The sequence below is a fragment of the Rhea pennata genome, chromosome 8, assembly GCF_028389875.1.
Source record: "Rhea pennata isolate bPtePen1 chromosome 8, bPtePen1.pri, whole genome shotgun sequence".
NCBI classification, from domain to species: Eukaryota; Metazoa; Chordata; class Aves; order Rheiformes; family Rheidae; genus Rhea; species Rhea pennata.
The window spans coordinates 21,281,124-21,297,002 of NC_084670.1; the positions used below are offsets into that span (position 1 = coordinate 21,281,124).

Below are 15,879 nucleotides of genomic sequence, written 5' to 3' on the forward strand. Positions count from 1 at the left end.
TTAAGCTAAAATAGTTTACCTTGTGTTCTCTACATGCTCCACGTTGGCATGTGGTCAGTTACTGCAGCTCAGCTGGCCTGTGATTAACAATTCTTTAAGCAGAACTAATTCAGTCATGTCTGAATGCCCTAAATTACTATGGACAGGTCACCCTATTACTATCCAAAATAACTATATTTGGAAGCTGAGTTCCAGTTACTGATTCTGATATTTAATTCTTGATTTAAAAGGAGACAAACTACAAACTGACAAAAAAACCCACTCATAATGTTATTCAGAGTTTGAGTGACAGAATGTATGACTCAGATGCCTTTTAGAGACAGCACAAAACCTACCAGCCTAAAACAACTTAAAGAGTGTTTCAGAATGTTATGTAGAGGAAAAAAAAAAAAAAGAGTCAGAACAGCAGGACACTGTTGGGCTGACTTTTGTTCTTGCCAGCTTTTTACAAAACTAATTAGTTTAGGAATTAATATTTTCATTCATACTCCTTAACCCTATATGGGTGAGAGGCAAGAAATAATATCCACAGAATCCAATAAAAGAAAAAATACTATTCATAAAGAAGAAAATCCTTAAAACAGAGAATTATATTGCATTTATAAATAATTGTACAGTAATTATTATATATATGTGCATTAATTAAAATGACTAGCTATAACACATAATAATTATAAAATGCATAATTATGCTGTATTAACACAATACATACAAAATTACAGGGGGTGTTGTCCAGAACAGTAAGTAGAAATGGAATTCACAGCCAACTGATTTTGTGTCCAGTATAAGCATAGTTTTATAGATATATGGTGTATCCTACCCACAAAATAGCATCCAGGATCAAGACTTAATTTTGAAATAGTGTTGAACAAGTTATTAGATTAGTAGATAGCAGATTTTAGAAAATCTTAATATAGCAGGTAATTTTTCTATTGCAGCTTTCCTAGTGTTTTACATAGAAAATATAATCCCACCTGCAGATGAGGTGAAGTGACCTGAACAAAGCCACACTGGAGATTAGAGATAGCAAGTGTTATAACTTCAGTCTTCTTAGTCCCTCTCCAATGCCACATTCACTATGTTACATGTGAATAAAAATGACCAGGGGGTCATTTTCATATTCACAGGGGATATTCTGAGTACTGGAGTTTTCTGAATAACGGAGATGTGTGGGGTATATCCATCTCAGCTAGACTTTTTATTTGTAACCTATGAGGTATTACACCTTAGCTAAATAAGAATCATTTATGACGAAAGCTGGGATGTCACCCACTTCAATGCATCTGAGAGAAGCTGTAAGAGCATTGCAAAGGTTTTTAAACATCATACTGCTTTTAAGGATGAAAACATAGCTAAAACTTCTTACAATTCTATTTTTGCTGTTATTTATTATGCATCATATGAACACCCATCTTCTCAATCCTGTACGATGCACAGTGACCAAGAATTGCTTCATGTAGAAACAGATTACTACTTCAAGCTTACTATTTTAGATTACAAACAATGCATTCAAATTCCCTAATCATATGGTACAGGATCAGTTGGATTAACAATCTCTCACTTGAACGTAAGTGCATCATTTATAGGACAAACAGATATTCAGCTGCTGCAAACAAAATCCTGTCCACCTTGTTCACATCTGCTTGCCACTTTACATCCAGATAGCCCATCAAGTGATGAAACATATGGTCCCGAGATTTTTTTGTACTTGTAAGTAGCATGCATAGCAAGCACAGTCAAAACTATAAATTCTATTGGTAGTAAAAATACAGCTTTGAAAGCATTTTTTTGTTAATGTAAACTATCATAGCACAGCAGGAGAGAGGACAGACACCAAAGAAGGATTTCAAAAAAAAACGCACTACAATGATTCTGAATCTTTATTATTTCTCCTGGTTACAGCTCTGTTGGATTAGTGGTTTTATGCTGGGATAAAAACAGCATCAGACTATCAAACCATGTATTTGTCTTGGTATGTGTCCTAACAGGCCAATACTGACATCTGGTACATAAAGCTACTGCAGACTTTAGCAGTGAGATTTATGTTTTATTCTTAAGTCAAATTGCAATGCAATGCAATTATCCCTTCACAAAGGAAAAACATGATATAAACCACCCCTTAGCTTATCAGCTACTGTCAACATCCCCCCACCTAAAAAAAAGTGACTTTATGAAGCCCCCAACATTTGTGCTAAAAAAAAAAAAAAAAAAAAAAAAAAAAAAAAAAGCTTGTTTTACACATCATTTTTTTAACGTGCTCTCCCCATCTCCACGAATATAAGAATGGAAGAAAACTGATAGAGAAAACAGTGCATGCAGGCTGAAACAAAACTATGAAGACTGAGAATGAAAGGACCCTTCAGAAACAATATGATCACAGAATAGATAAAGTGTTGTAGCAATTGCTTCTTCATGCAAAGTCTTAACAACTGTCAAACACGCCAACAAAAAAAGGACATTTATAATTAGCTTTCGCTAATCAAAGACATTCCAGGACCACTGAATGAGGTCATACATCAAGAAGGAAAAAGCTGTTCCTTAGGCAAGTAAAATCATTTCCATTTGATTTCAGGGGGACAGACTTGGTCTGCCCCATTCATATAGGGCTGAATGTATAATTCTAATCTTTTGTTGCATTATCCTTATTATTTCCAATAATAAAGATACAGCATTGGAGATGTTCAAATACTGCAGCTAAAAAAATAATAAAAGAGCTGATTTCTGGCACAGTACTTTCACAGAGGACAGTTCCAAAAATAGTTTATTTTCAGAATTTGAATTCTAAACTGTGTTCTTAAATTCTAACAAATAGCTGACAGGGAATATTTTCATGCATCACAAACGGATGGCACTCCAGCACCTCATGTACAACACTAAGTTATACCACAGTAAAATGGTTTCTAAGTGAACTACAGACAAACTAAAGCTACTCTGATGAGAACATTTTAAAAACTAGCCTGATCTGTAGTCAGGTCAGTCCTGATGCAACAAAACATGGACTCACAGGTGGCAGAAGAAAAATAGGGACTGCTAGCTCCAAAAAGGAAAATAATGAGATAGGAACATGCCCAAACATATCAGCTATACCTATGTGCTAGAAACAAGCAGTGCATTTACTTCAGGTCTTTGCACATTCTACAATTACTCTACAGTGCTCAGACCTGGAACTACTTAGAGAGAAGCAAAATCACTGAAGATGGACAGACTTATGAAATCTGTGCTAATTCATCAAAAGGTAGCTTTCCTTTCTTGTTATTCACTGATCTCAGTTCTTCGTAAAACATGAGGTTTACGAAGCAGTAAATTCACAAAAAAATGTTGTTTGCCACTTAACAATTTTTTGCCAGATTCCAGAATTTCTTCCTCAAAAGATCCGTAAGGAAAAAAATTATTGAGTATAGCTAAGTTGGAGGCAAAATGCCTTATTTTTTACACCCATTCCTTGTTTGGGACAAGCCAGCAAAAAGACCCATCCAGACTACTAAAAACAATAAAATACAATCCGTAATGTCTGAACGACATTTTTTTTTCAATTATGATATTAAGAAGATTATGCTAAAACACAAATTAGTCTTTAATTGGTTTACAGAGAAATACGAATATGCTAGGAATTTGCCTAGGCAAATAGAACAGCGTATGTTCTATGAATAAGTACTGTAATCATCTGCTTGCTACTTGGAAATAAAAAAAAACAAACAACATTAGCATAATAAAACTGTTTATACTTCTTAATGAAAATATGTCATTATCTCCTCCTAGCTTTTATAAAGAAGTCAGTGTACATCATAGGTCCAATAATCACTGAGTTTTACATAGATTATTTGCTTAAAACAGTTCTGTCACTTTAAACAATCTATATGAGTGTGCGGACTCATTAAAAGAATCCTTTAGCTCAGTTAATAGTATTTTACAGAGGACAAAATTATTAAGATCTACCAAAAAGAAATAATGCAGAACAGGTCATTTTATAGATTCTGAAAACATGAGAAACTAGCCTCACAGTTCTACAAATCATTTCTACTGGAAGCTAAACGATTAGACTGACGTATATTTCCCGAGCTACATCTGTCATAACAAGTCTAAAAAAGCAATCAGCCCACTGAGCAAAAACTGGCATTTTGAAAAATGGCTTAAATAGCACTGAGCTCTAAAATATCACTTTTATGCTTCTTTTCATACATTTGAATAGACTCAAATCAAGAGCATATTTCTTGTTACCTTCACATCTGACTTAAAGATTAAAGAAAGGTATCATGAGTTCTTCAATATACAAGGGGATTCTGGATATTATTGCTTCAACAGTAAAAGCAAGGGATTGCACAGCTAGCACTACTCTTTCAGCCCTGAGTCAGGAAGGCGAAGAACCAAGCACATGGAGAATACTCCATCTGTGGGAGTCTCATTCTTTCATCTCGTAACTGCATACTTAAGCCCTTTACATTCTTCTAACTGCAATTTCAATCTCATCTGCATTTTGCAAAACACTTCACTGTTAGTCTGCCTAACACTCCTGATGCAAATACATCTACTCACTCAAGACATTACTTTATCCATGCCTACAGGCATGACTTCAGAGACCTCCCACAAATAATAATGTAACATGTAACAATGTAACATTGGGTTGAGCTGATTGAGCTGAAGGGTTTAAAAAAAAATAAAAAACACGTGCAGGACCTCTACAAATCCTCCAGTGGGTTTAACAGATCAGGAATATTGCATATTCCCTTTAGAGGTAATGCACAGAACATAGATTGAAAACCGGTGCTGTAAACTTGCATAAAAATAGGAAAACAGCTGGTGAGAAGGAAAGGAATAAGCTCTTTTCTTCACCCTACAGAAACAGTTGAATTCCTCTACACGCTGTTTTCTACAGTTGTTTCACCTATGAAGTTAGAGACTTCAAACAGACATGTCTATCTATGGACAATAAATTGCTCACCATTAAAGTGAACAGGGCACAAACTTAAGTTCTTACTAGCTGCTATATGACCTATAAGATATCTGAAATACTTGATAAAAGACTGCAGATATACAAACCCACCAAGTTCCAGTGCAGAGTATGAAACTTCTTCCTTCAGCTCCAGTTGCACCTTGCCTACCAAAGCACCTGCTAGTCAAGCATTTATAGTACAGTAACCAAACTCTGCTCCTGCCCTGGGACTCCATTTCCTAGATCCAACCCCTGAGGACCTATAATCTGACAAGTCAGCTGTATCTGTCCTGGAGGCAGATGTGAAGCAGAAAGGGAAGGACTCAAAAATGGGAAAGTAGCAGCAATGTTGCACTACAGCTGCTGGATGTATTATTAGAAAGTACCATTTCCAAGGAAACTTTTGGGTTAATCAGTATAGTGCCACAGGTTCTACACATAGATACCTCCCTGTCAAATGACCCAGTTCATCGTTTAACTCTCAGCACATGTGTGTTTCTACCCTGTGACCAGGCCCTCAGCTCTATCGCATGGCTTAACACCCAAGCCTGTTACTAGAGTTCTAATGTGACACAAGAGTTTTGGATGGGATAGCTGTGTGACAGCCGCACACCAGCAAAACACTCATCACGGATTACACGCTCATCAAGATGGATCCAGCTACAGGTGCTTTACTTTTTCAGCTTTGGAATAGCAGGCATGTGGGAAGAGAAAAGTCACTGAGAAAACCCATTTATTCTCTGATTTTAGGGCAACTTCAACAAAATTGAATGCAATGGAGCTGCTCTCTCAGTCATATTAAGAGAACCTGGGTTATCTTGAAACAGGTATGGAGAATACAACAAGGCTCACGTGTCCAAAGAGGTTAGCCTGAACACTAAGAAAGATTATCTAATGTTCCATCTCAAAAATCCATAAAGAACATCAACCTCGCTTGCCAAGCTAAAAGAAAGCAAAAATCAAACAGTATTATACAAAACTGCAGCTATTTGGAAACTTTGGACTAACATAATACTACAGCAAAAAAAGAGAGAGGTAAATTGGGAAAAAAACTCTTAAAATCATAGTATGTAATAAATTATTTTCCATGACAACAGAAATTTTGAAAAAGATGAACATATTCATTCATAGAAATCCATTTTCTGCACAGGCCTACATTTGTACATTTATACAGATAGAGCTGTTACACAAATCATCTTTATACTTCATTTATACAAAATACAAAGATTACAAAGAGTATCTATATTCAAAATTTCGTAGACAAAATAAGACAATAGAAAGAGTACAATAAACTTAAATTCATCCCTGTGAAGTCTTGGGAATGGAGTTACACTACTGTTGAAGGCATACAAGTAGATTTAATTAAGAAAATATTACCTTTATTACTTTCACTGAAAAGAATCAAGTGAAGTCAACTTCCATATCATGCATAACCGGGCAAGAGATTCCTCCTGAACTTAGCATGGGGTACCTGAGGTTTGTCCAAGAAGAATCAGAACAGAATTTTGTCTAAAGCCTGAAAAACGTTGCCTTTATTTAATAATGCTAATGATCAGATGAATACAGTGCTGTTGAAATCACTCGATTGACATTCCCAGAGGCTGAAGCCTTCCATTTAAACCAAAAAAACTGCAATGCTCTAACCAACCAATGCACCTCATTTTCCTCAGACACTGGTGATTGGGAGAGGAAGGACAGTTAAATAGTCATCAAATTCCATCATTAGCTTTTTGCCTAGGCTAATTACAAGACTGCCAAGACAAAATGTGTTGGTGATGTCTCTGATATAAATATCCAGCAGCCAGGAAACGAACAGAAACTACCAAACCATTCTGCTGACATACATTAGGAAAAGAGATGCTGATTTTTATGCAGACTGCATCTTCACCTTTATAACTTCCTAAGCAAACAAAAAATACATAATTAAAAGCAAAACAAACACGACACAAAGAATGGAAAACCACAAAAAAAAAAACTTCAAAATTTCAAAGGCTTTTGAGGGTTCAAATGAGCAAATAAACAGATAAATCTAGATAAGTCAACTAACTGATATTAAAACAAAAAAGAAAAACAAACCAAAAGCCTATACAACATGTTTTGACAAAGGATGTAGTTCAATCCCCAGAAAAACAGATCAAATCTACTATAATTATCTCAATATAGCACAGTGTCTTAAATACTAACACTAAGTCTGACCATAAGGTTTTGTGCTGAATACCATCTGAACCTCATGGTACTACAATGCACACGGGAATTATGTCTTGGATTAACACAGTATCAGCTTGATGAATCTCTCTATGCTCATACTTTTTATAATTTCCTGAAGAGGAATGAATCTGTGGAATTAATAATTACTATCTTAAGACATTTCTTCTTAAAGACCTTTTTTATTTTAATGCTGACAGCTGATTAACAGAAAATTCTTTATAAATAGATTCTGTATGTATAACTATGTGTGTGCCTAGTGTGCCTATATATAATCCATCCCTAATGGTTAAATACTCCTGTCTCATGTCCTCTTAGTCTTTCCTGCACAATATGGTCAGGGATTATTAAATGATGCTAATGACCTTGTTATCTGATATTACAAGTAATGCATTCAGTGACTTGAGTGGCAGATGCTTCATTGCTTTTCCTTCATATTTTTTTTTCCCCAAAACAAGGAAAACCAATGAAATAAATCTCATTTTAGATGCATCTATTTTAACCTGATTGATAGAAGATCATAGTAATTACAGACACACAGGTTTAGTTTGCACACACATCAATAACTGTGACATATGGAGACGACAAAGCCAAGCACAATTGCTCCTTATTCCTTTCATTTGAATCAGTTTACTTTCAAAAAAAAAAAAAAAAAAAAAAAAAAAAAAGTGACAGGGGTTTTCTCTAATTAGTACTAGTGAAATATTAGTATGTAGTTCTTAACAGCTAGGTTTCCCTCAGGTAGCCCATCCACCTGCAGCCAACGCACATCTCAAAATATAAAAAGATATTTTCACCATGCAGAGTCGAACTGGGCTGGCAATTTAGAAACAGGCAGTTACATAAATGGGTGCTAAAAATAAACTTCAGATACGCGAGGTGGGCCGGGGCCGAGAGCGCTGCCCGCCGCGGGCCCGCGGGCCGGCCTGCAGCTCCGCCGGGGCCGAACCGCCCACTGCCCCGCAGCGCCGGCGGCACGGAGGGTCCCCGTTGGCCGGGCCCCCCCAAGCCTCCCTGCCGGCGGCGCCGCTCGGTCGGGGCCCGCGGCGAGTCGCGGCCCGGCTCGGCCCGGCCCGGCTCAGCCCAACAAGTTGCCAGAGCGGCAGCGGGCCGGCGGCGCGGGCGGCTCCAGCTTACCACCAGCACAGGCACGCCTGCTGTCAGCGAGTAGAGGAGCACCGGGGGCACGGCGCTGCTGTCCTCTGGGCCCGGGTAGGGCTTGCGGTAGGCGCCCTCGTAGCAGAAGAAGCCCTGCACGTTGACCGTGAAGGTGTCCGTGTACTCGAAATAATAAGCCAGCATCACGGTCCCTGCCATGATCACCATCTGGAAGTAAAGCATGCTGGTGAGCGGCGAGGGCACTCGCATGTACGCGGGCTGTGGCGGCCGTGGCAGCCCCCGTCCCCAGCGGCGCGCTCCGCCCGCTCCCCGGCGGCATCCACCGCGCGAGGCGGCGGCGGCCGAGAGCGCGGGCAGGCGGCTCAGGCGAGCCGGGGGCGCAGGGCAGGGCAGGGTAGGGCAGCGGGGGCCCGGCCCGCCGCTCCGGCACCGGTCCCAGCGCGGCCGCCGGCTCGTGCAGCGGGCGGGCGGAGCGCGGCGGCGGCGGCGAGCGAGGGCGGCTTCGCCCCGCCTCGCCCCGCCTCGCCTCGCCCCGCCCGGGGAGCCGCAACCGAGCGGGACTCCGAGCCCGGCCGGGCCGGGCCGGGCCGGGCCGGGCCGGGCCGGGAGCAGCGGGGCGGCGGAGGGTTCAGCGGCGGCTGCGAAAGCGAATCCTAAAGTTGCCCGGAGCGGGGAGGCGGCGGCGGGGGCCCGCCCCCGGCGCGGCCCCGGTCCGTGATTACCAAGCGAGCGCTTCCCCCCTCCTTCCCCTCGCTCCGCAGGATGCGGCGGGCGCCTTGGGTGCGTGTCCCGCCATCCCCGCCGGCGCGCAGCGAGCTCCCGCAGCGGCACAGTGCTGCCCCGGCGCGGGGCTCAGTGGCGCGCCCCGGCCGCTCACTGCCGGCGGTGCCTGTCCCCAAGCCCTCGGGCCCCCCGACACAGACTGGTCAGGGCAGGCAAACGGATCAACACGATTTGCCATAGTGCTAGAGGCCTTAAAATGGAAATATATTCTCTGTGATATATGCATACCTAATAAAGCAATTAGTGTGGAAATCTTTCATTTAACAACTATAAACAAAATGCATAGCTAGACATGAAGCTATCATCTTCCAAGCAGCATCCCAAAAATAAGAGGAGTGTTTGCTCCAGTGCTGGGAGAAGTCATACGTACATGAATCCAAACAAGTTTCATATAATAAAATATAGGAACTTAAACATAAAACAAATGTGCCAAATATTGTACAGATTTATCTCTGTATAGGCTGTCGTCTATGCTCCAAAAGCCAACAGACAAATAGATAAGTTACCTAAAAGTAGTCTCCCCAACACCAACATGTGATATACCTGGCAAACAGTCTTTAGTGGGACACATTGGTCTTAAAGATTCCACTTACATTGCTAATAATGACTTCTTGAAATTGCAAACTAGATTTGATAGCCCTGTCTTAACAACATGCAATCATTCCTCTTGTCTGTTTTCCTCCTCTTTCTGGAGAGTTTTGTTCATATTCAGTGATGTTAGTCTATATGCACTTAATCAGCCCTTGAAAGAACACATTCTTCATGTCTGGATTCCAAATCTAGTCCATTTTTATGTGTTCTTAAGCTACTCTCCAGAAGAATCAAAAATATGGCAATTGCATTGCATCCAGCAGATTTAACTGACAGCTCCGTGCCTTGTGAAGAATATGTAGAGACACATGAGACACCTTGTGGTGAATTCTGCCTAGCATAAAGTTTTCCCTTTTCTTCAGTGCAGGCTCTAATATCTGTTAATGTCTACATAAAGTCTCATTTCATTTCATCCTGTGTATTGTCTACAAATACCCACACTGTTAGGGATTTAAGGCTGGATCCAGACACCAAAGTCAATAGTCGGACTGTGATGAGCACCAGACTAGGTTCTTCAGATGTATTTGAGTAGATGCCCAAGAGAAATACTGGTAGTACCTAAGGATTAATATAAGTACCTTTGGTACACTGTTGTGCTATTATATTTCTGCTCTTATATTTCTACTAATTCAGAATGTCCCACATTGAGGTTACAAATATCACAATAAATCTGGTATACTTCTTTCAAAAATTTGTATTGGAGCAAGCGCAAACCTTTTCTCAATATTTAGCTAATAAAATACTCCTGCATTCTGGTATCTGTTACAAGTCAACTTCCACTTATACCAAAAAAGCTACTGCATATAGGAATTACAGGACAGAAAATGTCCTGTTTTAGAAAACTTTTTTTAAGGTCCCGTCAAAATCAAAGAATCATATATTTTGGAAAGGATCTCCAAAGGTCATGTAGTACAACCTCCTGCTCAAAGCAGGTACAGTCAGATCAGGTTGCTCAGGACCATGTCCAGTCAAGTTTTAAATATTTCGAAGGATGGAGATTCCATAACCCTTCTTTAACCTTATCATTATTGTTCAGAATTTCCTGCATTTCAGCTTGGGTTCTCATCCTCTTTTAGTAACACTGGGCACCTGAAGAGAACAATCTGTCTCCCTCTTCTCTACACCATCCCATGAGATAGGGGCAAACAACAATAAGATACACTCCTTGGCCTTTGCGTCTTAAGATTGAACAAAATCACTAACATTTCTGGCAGTACATACCCAAGAATGCTCTGTCCTTTTGACTGATATACAAAGGATAGCAAGTGTATCTAACTGCCATTAAATGAAACATAAGACTACTGAAGGAATTACTAAGAGACATTACAATGAACAGAGGCTTTCTTCATGCTTTTCTTTTACTTTACAAGAGTGACACTACACAGGCACTAATATGTAGCTTTCAGACATTTAAATACATGGTGTGCACCAGACTGGAGTAAAATTTTTAGATGTAATATTCACTTCTGTTATTTGGCTGAATCTAGTGCCCCATGCTACAAATACCACAGTGGACCAGAAAATACAGGCTTTAAGTCAAAGAGGAGTTTTAAAGTCAACTTCATTGACAGAAGACTCAGATCACTGATGAAAGAAACTAAAACATGAAAATGTCATGCTCTGTTTTTCATTCAAAAATCACGGTGTTATGTAGGCATATTTATTGATTGTCAACTTGATGCTTTGCAGAAGAATTAAGTAGGCAACTGTGCTTATTTTATCAAAAGACAGATGTATATATATTTTTAATCCAGGAGCTTCATACTAGGAGGACTTTCATGTCCAATGAGGCTCATTCTCTTTTCCAAACTCCAACTTTTAGAACAAAGATCATTAGACAAGAAAGTAGTCAGGTAACCGTAATGAACATGAAGGGGCTCAACTATAGAGTAGAAGACCAGATCCCCAAAAACTTTTAAGAACAAAGTATATGAAAAATTCAACATTTTTTTTCATTTAAAAATCTGTATGGTTATGACTGTTTGAAAATAATGATGAACTCTGTATTTAGTCTTACACAGGTACGGCCTGCTCGTACACAGTCATGCTCTCTCTGTCCCTTCCTCCTCCCATTTTGGAGGGTTTTTCCCCTTAGGACAAATCTTGCCAACATTAGTAAAATTATGAATTTTACTAATTATGAATTTGTACATACTGAATACAATTCCTTTCTCTCCCCAACATTCACCTGTTGGCATATTTGACTAGGAGAAGCATTTGAAAGTTCTGCAGACGGTCTTTGTCAGGATTGGTGAAACCTGTTTGAAGTTACTTGATGCCTACTTCTCAACTATGGTCTGCCTTTGTTATTACCTGCATCCTCTCCTAAAGTGCAAGATGCGCAATAGAGTATTTCCTTTTATAAGGGATAGTATCAGACTTCTGCACCTGCTCATACTCATGCATAGTCTGGATGACGCAATCCAATGTAGATTTTGTTTGTGATTTGTTAACACAAAATAGAGATTTGTTTGGTGCAAGGCATATAGAATAGGGTACATGGGGGACAGAGTGGTTCTGCGCTGAAGATATCTCGGGATGGTACAAACTGCTCCGTCCATGTGATTAGCAACTAGAAAGAGGCATTAACATTCATTTCTTCTGTATCTATATACGTTGCTAGATGCAGTTTGTTATTTCTGGCAGTATTGCACAGCCACTACCACATTCCCAAAGACACTAATAATGCATAAAAAACACTGAGGAAGATTTCTGGTTCTTTTGTTATCATTGTTATTTTTAATGACATGCTGGTTTATTTGCATATTGAAAAATGATTGGTTTAAAGTACTACAAAAGACTTGGATTCTATCTACAGATAAAGTTAAGTCAAAATCTGGACTAGCCTCTGTCTGACTTGTTGAAAAACATACACGTACTTGCTGCTTACTACTGTTCTCTTCACAACTGTTGACTGCTCTACTGCATAGGAAACTTCGTTATAGCAATGAAGTTTAAAAATGCGTAGGAAAGCACTGTGAAGGCAGGTCTGAGCTCCCCAGGATGCTTAGGGAATTAATGAAAAGTAAAAAAGCAATAATGACAAATACTTGTTTTCTTTTCTACTCACAAGTTAATTCCCATTTTTGCAGACATACTTTATAAGCATTGTCTGTACACCAATGGCTTCATCTCATGAATATGCAGTTGGCTGAAGCAGAAAAACTAGAGTTATACTTCTGATTATAATGGATGTGATATTTATTGGCTGCACAGTTAAATATGCAAATATTTATTAAATTTATTTTAAAAAAACAAATAGAAGCATAAGAATACAATCCCCAGTGACTTATGCAGTCAGCTAAGTGTATTCTGCAATGATAGTATTCCCTGCTGATTTATATTAGTGATACGCAATGACAGCAGAATGGCAGAGAAAGCCGAGAACAGGCAATTTTTGTTTCAGAAGGCTATTGGTAAAACCATCAGCTGAAACTTAGATGACAGACAGACTTGTTTTAAAGCACCTTTCTTGGGAACAGTTCCATTGATCTCAGAGCAGGAGTTCCCCTGATAGTCCTCAAAGATTTTTCTTGTTCTTTTCATTTGCTACCTAATCTTAAGTGAATTATCAGCTCAAGAGACATAGTATAGAGCAAAGTTCTAGACAAAGACATAGAAACTTTAGCTGCATTGTCTTGCAATACTTTGAAATCATGACCTTCATAGCAGGGACGTGTTTCCAATTCTAAAACAAATCCATTGACCTTTCATGTGCTTTACACCATCACTTTTGTGTGATGTGTATTTTCTATTTACAAAAGATTGCTATGGCAAAGGCACTAAAGAAACAAATTTTTATTTATAGAAGTACAATCTAGCAATCCAAAAAGGCAAGAATAGTCAGAATTCTAAAGAAGAAGTTAAAAGAATGTATGTTGCTAGTCTAGTCTGTAGAAAGAAGACTGAGGAGGAACACAATAGCTTTCAAATACTGTACATTAAAGGTTGCTGTAACGAGGAAAGCAGTACTCTGTTCTTAGTGTTTATGTGGGATAAGTGTAATAGCAGTTAGTTTCAAATGCATGGAAAAAGCTTTTCCCAGTGTCTAATCCAAACTTAATTGTAGGGATGATTAAATAGCACAATGGAGTGATGGAGAAATTGGAGAACTAACAGCAGTATAGGGATACATCTACAAGGACAAAGAGGTATTTGAGCCTCATTTGGGAAAGGAAGATGGCCAAGATGATTTCTTAAAATTCTCTCCAGCTCTATCTTTCTATGGCTAATCTGTTATTGTAGCTGCAGCTAGTCCACTATGGTTGTAAGCAGAATGCAGGCATACTTTTGCATTGTTCTGGTCCGAATTCCTTTCTTAGCTATGCTGGTACAATTTGAAATAATCCCAGTGACTCCAGTTTCAAAGACTTCCAATTTAATGTAGACAGTTTCTCCTTGGATATGGGAGGAACAGCAAACATTGGTATCAAAACATCTCACTGTTTTTACCTTTTTACTTCTTTCACACTTTATCAGAGTGATAGCATCTGCCAACCCCATGGCTGTTTCCCTGTTACATCTCCAGGTTATGTTAAACCAGCCTATTCTGAAGGGAATATTGCATCTGTGTTGATAGCATAGTAGCAGGGGACAGATGTAATGAAATAAAATCATTAGACACCTCCTGACTCTAGCCAGGAAGCAAAACAGGAAGAATCCCCTAGTCTGGCAAACAGCAGGAAAGAGGACTTGGTATATCAACTTTAGAAGAACATTGACAACAGACTAATTGGGGAAGCAAGGTGGCATCTGCACTGAAAGAAAAATTTGTCAGAAACAGAGCTTATGCCCCATGTAAGTTACAATTATCTGATCCTTAACAGCAGCTTGAGGGGAGTGCAAGAGGAGATTAAGCTGACTCTCATCAGGTAGACCTCAGGCAGACATCCTGCATGTTTCCAACCACACAGCCCCATTGGTTCAGCTATGTGAAACTTCAGTGATCTTGTTATTCCAGACTTCATTCTCTAATCAGCTCAAACCATCAGTGACATCAATTTTTGCTAAACTACAAGAAGTTTCTTTGATGTGAGGAAGTTTCTGTCAAGGACTAGAACAGGATATTCAAATTATTTTCTGTTAATTACAAAAAGATAGTTATATATAATACCTTGTTCTCTGATGAAAACTTTACTCTGCCAATATACGGTGGTAACCTCTGTATTTGATAACACGTATTGTTAAGAGATAACTAAAAGGACATTTTTAACTATTCAAAGATATATTTCATCCAGCAGTAATTTAAATTCTAAAGTCTGGTGCTAAAACTTATGCTTATATGATCACCACAATGCAAAAAAAATATTTTTTTAGTATGTGGAGCCCAACAGAGAATCAGAAACAGGGTCTTGCCCAAAATATCTGCAGTAGGATTCAGACAAGTTAGGCAACTAATCTAAGCTTTTCATATAGGCTTATTATGTAGTTCACATAGAGAGATAACTCCAGTAGGTGACTAAGCTGTATTACATTAGGGCAGGATGAATCATATTCTTGAGTGTCATTCATGCCACTCAGAGACATATCAAGCTCTGATGAAACCTCTTTTCAACAATGAAACAAGCTTTGATGACTAGTTTAGGCTACCACCCGTCTTTTAAAGGACTGTAGTGAGATGTGATCATTTTTACTCTTAACTTTTACTCGCACATCACTGAACTAGTTCCAAAATAGGAATTGTACCTTTCATGAGTCACACAGAGAGAAAAAAGGCAAGTTAGTAGCAATATTAGCACCAATATAGTATCTGTATTGTAGTCTTACGTAAAGAATCTGCATGGATAGACACTACATCCATAGAAGACAACATTTTGCCCCAATAAGCTTGGGCACCTCATATAATGCAGTCCAAGTATATGAGAAAACAAGCAGATGGAGATGAAACAAATGAGGAGGAGGACAAGGCAACAATGAAATGATTGAGTTTGATACAATGAGCCGCAGTCACAGCACATTAGTTGCCTTGTCAGTGTTCACATCAATAATTAATTTTCATAAACTGTTTGCTATCTTCAAATTCAAGAAATGAAAAGAATTATTGCATTCAAGTTCTTCATAGGTGAGAAAAACAAATTTGGGATACCAGAAGGACACTACATATCTAATGGTTGTACATTTTTAGCACTAAAGCCTGTATTATCATATCTACCACTGTCATTTCAAAATAAAAAATACAGAACACAATTCTGTCAATGTAAAACAAACACTGATATTTGAAAGCACAAGTAATGATTATTTAATCTGACCTA

General features: G+C 39.0%; 1 protein-coding gene across 2 annotated transcripts in view; it reads right to left on the minus strand.

Moving 5' to 3' along the window:
* The window catches only part of PLPPR5 (phospholipid phosphatase related 5), a 65,917-nt gene that overhangs the window by 35,702 nt on the left and 14,336 nt on the right, over positions 1-15,879 (minus strand). Inside the window, exon 3 of one of the 2 annotated variants that reach the window (XM_062581247.1) lies at positions 8,273-8,461. In XM_062581247.1, the coding sequence (XP_062437231.1) occupies positions 8,273-8,461 (189 nt within the window). Of the gene's footprint in view, positions 1-8,272; positions 8,530-15,879 lie in introns of those variants that run through there. The other variant, XM_062581248.1, reaches the window with a different exon arrangement.